At 44.7% G+C, this 9,508-nt stretch overlaps 1 protein-coding gene across 1 annotated transcript; it reads right to left on the bottom strand.

Moving 5' to 3' along the window:
• Nucleotides 1-451: 451 nt before the first annotated feature.
• Nucleotides 452-8,083, bottom strand: LOC142258794 (uncharacterized). Its single transcript, XM_075331388.1, has 5 exons — nucleotides 8,066-8,083; nucleotides 7,829-7,951; nucleotides 7,636-7,747; nucleotides 7,439-7,552; nucleotides 452-2,873 (listed from the first exon to the last, which is right to left on the bottom strand). Exons 1-5 carry the CDS (start codon nucleotides 8,081-8,083, stop codon nucleotides 1,450-1,452), a joined length of 1,791 nt encoding a protein of 596 aa, XP_075187503.1. The 3' UTR covers nucleotides 452-1,449.
• Between the last annotated feature and the right edge of the window lie 1,425 nt (nucleotides 8,084-9,508).

The raw sequence follows: 9,508 nt of genomic DNA, 5'->3' as shown, positions 1-9,508 counted from the left end.
AAGTCTCTGGAACAACAGGAAGAGACTACCTCTGCAAACCACAGCCAGGAACAACTATAAATTTCACCCAAAACACCCCAGGGTGAGGTTTATAAAGGAAGTCAGAGGCTGACAACAGAGGAAAAACTGACAGTTTCCCAGAGTCATGGAGTCCACGGCTGCAGAAATAGAGAACTGTCAGATAACAACATGTGCTGCAAATTTCTGGGATTTTCCAACACTTCTGCCACTGGATTGTCAGCCGGCCGTGACATGTCCGTGACATCCCCTCACTATTTTTGTGCAAAATGCCTACAGCTCTGCCTCAATTCCAGAGGTTATGAGGAAAAATCATCACATCTAAACAATAGAGAAAGATAGGCATGAAGAATATATATTTACAAGCATTTATTAACAAAACAAGTTTTGAAATGCAATTATATACAATGTGATGTACTTAAGAGTTCCTATCTTCATTCTGGAGCTGCGCTTTTAGTAAATAAAGCAGTGAGTAAATTGAGATTAGTGAATTATCTAAATATAATCTAGTATCAAAACCTTTCTCAAATGTTCATAAAGGGTCTCGAAATACCCAACTTACTAGCAAAGTGGAGCTCGAATTTTCATTTTGTGGGATCTCAGTGTGCAGAGCGGGATCCCACAAATCTATGCAGCTTCTCTAAGCACGAGACATTGCTCTCTCCACTAATCCAGCGCGGTCACATACTTTTTAAAGGTTTTACTGAACTGCTTAAGAAGGATGCCGCAGAGCTGGGGGCGTAGAGCTCACGCTATCAGTGATCACTGAGGGTTGTGGGATCTCACAACCTCAGGGACATTAGGGACACTTCCAAAAGTTTTGGTACTGGATTATATTTAAAAAAATTCACTAATCTGCAGCTTTTCACTGTTTAAGTAAATAATAAAGGCAGCCACAGATTTGTAATAAGCACTATTTAAAGGGAAAGTCATCAAACACATTGCACTAGAAACTACGGGATATTACCCCTGTAACCGTGTCAGCAGCATATACCCCTATAACAGTGTGTCATGACCACATTTTTCCTTCAATCTTTTTCCCTATTTTTCTCCTTCAAAATCTAGGTGTGTCTTATGGTCCGAAAAATAGGATAAGTTTAAAAAGAGAGAAACATTTTTTTTACTTGAGCAATTGTAGCCGACTTTTGGATAAACCCTTTGAATTATGGTACATCATGATGGCTTCTCTTGTGTGACTCATCTGACAACAGGACCTGATTAATGAAAAAAACATTTGCCAAATTCTGAAAGCAAGAATGGCTGCTCCGCTCTGTTGGTTTTCTGATGGTCGCAAAGACTTGATTTACCAGTTATACATTTCAATTATTCACAACATGAAAAAGGTCCCTTCCCTGTGCGGCTTCTTCACATGTTTAACTAGGTCTGATTTCTGAGAATAACATTTTCCACCCTTCAGAACATAAAAATGGTTTATTTTGTGTGATATTTTTGATGTCTAACAAGATCTGATTTCCTAGTAAAACATTTACCACATTCTGGCCATGAAAATGGCTTCTCCCCTGTGTGAGATCTTTGATGAAAAACAAGGTCTGATTTCCGAATAAAACATTTCCCACACTCTGAACATGAAAATGGCTTCTCCCCTGTGTGAATTTTCTGATGTGTAACAAGGTTTATTTTCTGAATAAAACACTTCCCACACTCTGAACATGAAAATGGCTTCTCCCCTGTGTGAATTTTCTGATGTCTAACAAGGTGTGATGTCCGAATAAAACATTTCCCACACTCTGAACATGAAAATGGCTTCTCCCCTGTGTGAGATCTTTGATGAAATACAAGGTCTGATTTCCGAATAAAACATTTCCCACACTCTGAACATGAAAATGGCTTCTCCCCTGTGTGAATTTTCTGATGTCTAACAAGGTGTGATGTCCGAATAAAACATTTCCCACACTCTGAACATGAAAATGGCTTCTCCCCTGAGTGAGATCTTTGATGAAAAACAAGGTCTGATTTCTGAATAAAACATTTCCCACACTCTGAACATGAAAATGGCTTCTCCCCTGTGTGATTTTTTTTATGTCTAACAAGGTGTGATTTCTGAATAAAACATTTCCCACACTCTGAACATGAAAATGGCTTCTCCCCGGTGTGACATCTTTGATGCTCAAGAAGTTGTGATTTCCAATTAAAACATTTCCCACATTCTGAACATGAAAATGGCTTCTCCCCTGTGTGAATATTCTGATGTTTAATAAGGCTTATTTTGTGAATAAAACATTTCCCACACTCTGAACATAAAAATGGCTTCTCCCCTGTGTGATGTTTCTGATGTATAACAAGGTGTGATTTCTGAATAAAACATTTCCCACATTCTGAACATGAAAATGGCTTCTCCTCTGTGTGAATTTTCTGATGTCTAACAAGGTGTGATGTCCAAATAAAACATTTCCCACACTCTGAACATGAAAATGGCTTCTCCCCTGTGTGAGATCTTTGATGAAAAACAAGGTCTGATTTCTGAATAAAACATTTCCCACATTCTGAACATGAAAATGGCTTCTCCTCTGTGTGAATTTTCTGATGTCTAACAAGGTGTGATGTCCGAATAAAACATTTCCCACACTCTGAACATGAAAATGGTTTCTCCCTTGTAGGAGCAGTTTCATGTTCCACATGCCTTCTGTAACTTTTATTTTGCTTACAATTCTGTAATAAATTGGAATTTTGGACTTGATTGAAAAGATCAGATGATAGAGCTTTCCAATGAAGGACTGAAGGTATATGTGGGACAGCAGCATGCTCTTCATATGCATCATGTGTGTTACTTTGATCATCTGTTTTAAATTCTGAAGATATTAGATTTCCATCTGAACTCCTGATATAGTCATCGGCTAAAAATAAACACAATGTTATTATTTTTTTATGATATAATTTTGAAAGTAGATTTATTGTTTTAAACCATAACATAAGAAATTAAATTAGGAAACAAATTATTTTTAATCTGTTTTCCAATTTCGAGATCTAAGAGTTACATCTTTGTTAATTCTGATCTCCCATTCCTAGCACCAGTTCTCTGGAATGTGCTACAGTAAATATTCTGATTAAATGTCGCAATGTGACTGTAGAATAATGAGGGACAGGGGGCTGCTATACTTTCCCTCATGCTAGGAGACCTTAGGCTATCCCTAACCAATGGATTACCCCTGAACGTGGAAGGAAGGGGCAGGAGTATGATGGAAATAAAGATTAAGACAGACGGGAAAACCAAAATTCAGACACACTTCAAACTCACAGAAATAAACAGTGAGAGACTAAGGAGAAAAGCAAGAGCAGGAAGGCAGAAACAAAAAGACAACAAGGGTTAACACAACTGCTCACAGCAATAATGCACAACAGCCACTAGTTTGTATCACAACACCTCACCAGACCTGGGTAAACTATAGCTGGCATTAATGGAATAGTCCAGCCAGCATATACAGAAGGGTTGCAAATGATACTGACTCCACTACAGCATGTGATCAAAGACATTAACAAGGAGCCCAGCAGAGTATAACTCTTGCTAGTCTTACTAATTATGTGGTTCGACGCCTGCATCTCCCTGCGCTGCTCACAGACATCGGAGAAGTTAGCAAGCAAAGTGCCAGAATCTGTAATTTCCACAGATCCTGATGCCGCCATGACAGTTGGCGATGCCTGCAAGCATCTCGTTGTGACATTGATCCACAACATAGACAATTTCAAAAAGGGTTTTTTTCAAAGACGAAAATAAAATAGAGACAGATGCCAAATATTTAATGGGCTTGTCCGGGAGTAACATTGATGGCCAATCCTTAGGCTTTGTAACCAAAGTAGGTAGCAGGGTCTTGCTGTCTGTGCAGATAAGCATTAGGGCTCCAATTCATCAAGACAGGTGATGTACAATGAAAATTGATGTCAGGGACTGGCGTGAGATTTCTGGCATAGGGAACGTTACAGTTTGTTATGAATTACAGAAGCGGTGGCATCACACCCTTCTTCTGGCCAAGCTCTGCCCATTTTGGCAAAGCTGGTTAAAATTGGCGTGAAACCTCCAAAAGTTGCACAATTTATTGTTTGTTCATTCATTTATTATTGACTGTAGAATGGCTATGACATATCAATGTTTGGAATCAGCGGTACAAAAGGATGTTGATGAAATAGAGAATCATGACTGTAAGGCACTAGAGTGTTAATAAGTGCTGAGAAAACCGTGCAATGTAAAAACAACAACATTCATCGTAATCAAAGCAAACAAGAGACTATAACAATATAGCTCTGCAGTGCAGCCAGGCCAACCATCTGTCTTTATAAAACCCTTCTCCGGTCTTCTTTCCAAGATTACTGTGCAATTCACTGGAGGCAAAAAGGGGGTTTTCAGGTTCCATCTGGTACCAACCATCAATGGTGTATTTACTAATATCAAGTCCAACTTAATCCAAAAGCTCAAAAGGACCCATTGGGTAACGGGCTTCCAATTTCATTGCAACATCCATGTCTTCCTTAGATGCATGACCTGTTTCATAAAGATGCACGAATTCCATTAGGTATGGTACCAGAAGACGGCTAACAATGAACCCTGGGGTGTCCTTACATAACACAGGCGTCTTTCCTACTGTTTTACTAAAGTCCATGAGAGTCAAAAGTCATTTAGCTAGTCCAGGGGTGGGGAACCTCCGGCCTGCGGGCCGTATGTGGCGACTTTTTATGCGGCCCCCGGGCACATTCCCGGGGACCGCTGTGCTCTGGCGGCAGCCGCACTTTTCCCGGCTGCTGGCCCTTTAAATCCCACTGCCTGATGACCTGAGGGTAGATGCTAGAATGTATGGGCTCTATCCAGATCCTGACTTCCAGGACCTGACTGCAGCTCATACATTCTAGGCTTTATCCCAAACTGTGCTAGTGTGCTCTGGTGGGCGGGGTAAGCAGCACGCTGTGATAAAGTCACAGAAGAGCTGCAGCAGCACGCTGTGATAAAGTCACAGAAGAGCTGCAGCAGATTTACTGGCCTTCCGGACCTGTGCTATGCTGTGTGTGTGACTCCTCCCCCACCCCAGTACTGTGAGTGCTCAACCCATCGCTGCCCCCCCTGCTCAGTGCGGTGTACCCCCTTGTGCTGTGTGTACCCACTAATGCTGTGTGTACCCCCCAGTGCTGTGTACCCCCTAGTACAGTGTACCCCCTAATTCTGTGTGTACCCCAAGTGCTGTGTACCCCCTAGTGCGTTGTACCCCCTAGTACAGTATGTACCCCCAGTGCTGTGTGCCACCCCTCAGTACTTTGTACCCCCCAGTGATCCGTACTCACCACTGCTGTCTATGCCCCCCAGTCCGTGCCCTCCTGGTGATGTCTAAACTCCCACAGTCCTTTCTGTGTCTCCCTAGTGATGCCTCCGAGTGCAGTCCGTGCTGCCTCCGAGTGCAGTCTGTGCTGCCACCTAGCGCAGTTCGTGCTGCCACCTAGTGCAGTTCATGCTGCCACCTAGTGCAGTCCGTACTGCCACCTAGTGCTGTAGGTGCTGCCACCTAGTGCTGTGCGAGCTGCCACCTAGTGCTGTGCGAGCTGCCACCTAGTGCTGTGCGAGCTGCCACCTAGTGCTGTCCGTGCTGCCACCTAGTGTTGTCCTTGTCCCCAGTCATGCAAGGGCTGTCCATGCCCCCCTAGTGATGTATATGCCCCAGCCCCTCCTGTGATGTATACGCCCCAGCCCCTCCTGTGATATATACACCCCAGCTCCTCCTGTGACGTATAAGCCCCAGCCCCTCCTGTGATCTGTACTCCCAGTGTCTCCTGTAATTTATGCGCCCCAGCGTCTCCATACCGAGACAAACCTGGAAAAGCAGCTGTGAGAAACAAGATGATCAATAACACCGAACATCACAGCCGCACCAAAGAGAAGCAGCTCCAGCAGCCACAGTAGGGGTGAGTTAATTAATCTTTTGACCAAATATGCCAGGGTAGTTTTCAACTTGATAATTTTGTGCGGCCCCCAAAGGTTAGTAGGAAATTCCAAATGGCCCCCGGCAGTAAAAAGGTTCCCCACCCCTGGGCTAGTCATTGGTGTCTTAATGACCTCCACCAGCTTCATCATTGGTACTGGATTAAAGAAATACAGACCTCCGAACTGATCCTGCCTAGTTGTGGAGTTGGCTATGTCAGTTATTGCCAATAAGAATGTGTTGCTGGCAAATATGGGGTGTTCTGGTGCAAATTTGTCCAGTATCTTGATTAGTGCCTTTTTCCACTTCCAATTTTTCTATTATGGCTTCCACCACCAGATCATTGCTGTGTACCACGGCCGCTGGGTCTGTGCTTGGGATGAAGTTTGAGAGTGTTTTGCTGATGAACTGTGAATTAGCCTCAGGCTTGTTTGCAAACATCTTCTTAGTGACCCTTTTCAAGCTGTCTGCAATACTTTTTGCAGACTTTTTCAAGATGTCATCAGTCTGGTCCACTAAAACAACAGTGTGTCTGGTTGCTGCAGCTACCTGCGCTAACCTGACACCCATCAGACCTCCTCCAATCACAGTCACGTGCTTGATAGTCAGCTTCTTCGCGGTGGCGAAGGCCATGGCGAGGCCATGTCTGCTTGTACTGCTGAGAGCTGAAGGACATGTTAGTGATGTCAGCACAGCGCGCCGTGATGATTTAGTCGCACAATCTTTCTCACAACTCTGTGTTGCACAAAAAATTGATTGAAAAGTGATTTCTGACAGAATTCTGGCATAATTGCTTTGAAGAATCAAGCTCTAGGTGTCAAAACTCCTTCTGTAGGTGTCTCCAATCCTTCCAGGGTAGTTTGCCTGTAGTTCACATTGTCTAAATCAATAATTTTATTAGATATTTTTCGGTAGTTTAAAAATTTGGTATTTCAGTGTGCGGCTGGAACTCTTTTTTTTCCTGTTATCCACACACACACACACACACACACACACACACACACACACACACACACACACACACACACACACACACACCTCCTCTTCAGCTTTATACTCCTGCAATTAAGAGACCTTTGGTTCCATCATGTCACATGACTTCAAAGGTTCTTAACACTAGAACTACTGGACTCGTGACACCTATATAGAAATACATAGTGCAAAGTAGTCAAAATGACTACCTCAGTAGTTCTAGTGTTAAACAATCAACTTCCGAATGCAACTGATGAGGTCCTTAAGTGGGGTTCCTAAGAAATTGCAGACTTTGACTCCTCCGAACGCTGGACCTGCCTGTAAGTAGGGCTTATTTTAATGGAAACAGGGTATTCATGAACCCTCTGCAGGTCTTTGAGTTGCCTTCATAATGACATAGAGAAGACACTAGAAACAAACAGCAGAAGAAGCAGAAGCAAAGAAAATACAGCTGAAAAAAAACATAGCAGAAAGTCTAAAAATGTAAACACAAAATGAGTGCAGAAAGTACATGAGTAGATATCTCTTACTGGATAGAGCTGGAGGAAACACATCCTGAGGAACATCGGGAGCTTCTTGTTTACAGTCCTGTGGGAGAAGAGGACGGGGACATCTCTCTGGTGTTGTCCTCTTACTGGATAGAACTGGAGGAGACACATACAGGGACTGAATTCATTCCTTACATACAGATAATTATAGGCCGTGTGTAGTTAGTCCTGTCTATTACCTGGTGATGTGAGGGGCTGGGGATCCTCCATCATGACGTCTTTGTGTCCTTCTAAATACTCCCACTCCTCCATGGAGAAATAGACGGTGACGTCCTGACACCTTATAGGAACCTGACACATACAATGATACCGTCACCCCCGATCCCTTCATAGCGTTACTGTATAATGTCCCAGCATTCCCAGCAGTGTCACCTCTCCAGTCAGCAGCTCAATCATCTTGTAGGTGAGTTCTAGGATCTTCTTTTCATTGATGTCCTCATGTATCGGGGGGTGAGGTGGAGGCCCCGTGATTGGGCTCAGGGGTCTTCCCCATCCCTCAGACACAGGGGCCTGACAGCGCTCACTAGAGGTCTTCTTCACTACTGTGTAATCCTGGTTATGGAGAGACAGAGTAATAAATCTCACTCCAGACATTTCCAGAGTCCTCACCTCTCCAGTTCTGTCCATCTGTTATTCCCATAGATAAGAATGATGTAATGTGACGTCATCAGAATCTCTCACCTCTCCAGTAAGCCGGAAGAGGATCTCTAGGGTGAGGTGTAATATCCTCTCCGCCATCTTGTCTCTGTCCATATCCATCCTTGAAGGGTCAATCAGGAGAATTCTCTTATATAGAAGATCTCCACTGAGAGGATCCGATATTATAAGGACCTGATTGGGGAGAAGATGATGATGTGACATCATAAAGAATCCTGTACAGTAATATAATTACCGGAGACTTTATATCAGATCACTGGCTGCAGAAATATCGCTAAGGCTAAGTTCACATTTCCGCTAAAATGTATCAGTCACAATCCGCTGCTCTTGTAAACAACGGAATCCGTTTAGCGGATTCCGTTGCTCCCATAGACTTGTATGAGCAGCGGATTGTGACTGATGATGCTGCGTTGCACCCTCCGCCCGACTGATCAGTCGTGGAACGACTGACCGCCGGGCGGGAGGAACGCAGCATGTAACGTTTTTTGAGCAGCGCGATCCGTCGGATTTCGCTGCGCATGCTTTCTGGCTCCCTGCACACGTCACCAGCTTTGGTTGGTTACCCGATATTTACCCTGGTTACGGTGCAAGGAGCCAGCGCTAAGCGGTGTAGGCCCGTAACCAAGGTAAATATCGGGTAACCAAGGTAAACATCGGGTGCTTTGCCGTTACCCGATATTTAGTCTGGTTATGTGTGCAGGGAGGCCGACACTTCCCCGCTCGGCCCCGCCCCCTCCCGCACTCCGCACATGTATGTACACACACACACACACACACACACACCTGTCCCCAGCCATGCAGACAAGCACTGCCACTGACATCCTCAGCGCCTGGCCCCGCCCCCCGCTCGGCTCCGCCCCCTCCCGCACTCCGCATGTACACACACACACTCTCACTCACTCACACATACACTCACCTGTCCCCAGCCATGCAGACAAGCACTGCCACTGACATCCTTAGCGCCTGGCCCCGCCCCCGCTCGGCTCCGCCCCCTCCCGCATTCAGCATGTGTATACACACACACACACTCACACACACACAGTCACACACTCACACACACTCACCTGTCCTGCAGTCCCTGCGGCACTGATGTCCTCAGTGCCATGGCCCTGCTCGGCTCCCCCCCCCCGAACTCCACCCCCGCACATAACGGAATCCGACAATGAATTCTGTTCTTTGTCATCCGTTGTACAGCGTTGTACAGCGCATCAGTCACATGCGTCAAGCGACGCATGTGACTGATACAAAACAACGGAAATGTGAACTTAGCCTAACATGTATGGCATGAAGGAGAAGACAATTCATGGTTTTGGGGCTGCAGGAACCGAAATGAAGATTCTTGATCCAATAATATTAGGAAGCGGCTTTTACTTGACATGTATGGCACGTGACTAT

The sequence above is a fragment of the Anomaloglossus baeobatrachus genome, assembly GCF_048569485.1.
Source record: "Anomaloglossus baeobatrachus isolate aAnoBae1 chromosome 5 unlocalized genomic scaffold, aAnoBae1.hap1 SUPER_5_unloc_11, whole genome shotgun sequence".
NCBI classification, from domain to species: Eukaryota; Metazoa; Chordata; class Amphibia; order Anura; family Aromobatidae; genus Anomaloglossus; species Anomaloglossus baeobatrachus.
The sequence above is the reverse complement of the archived record's forward strand: the minus strand, read 5'-3'. Positions and strand labels throughout refer to the sequence as shown.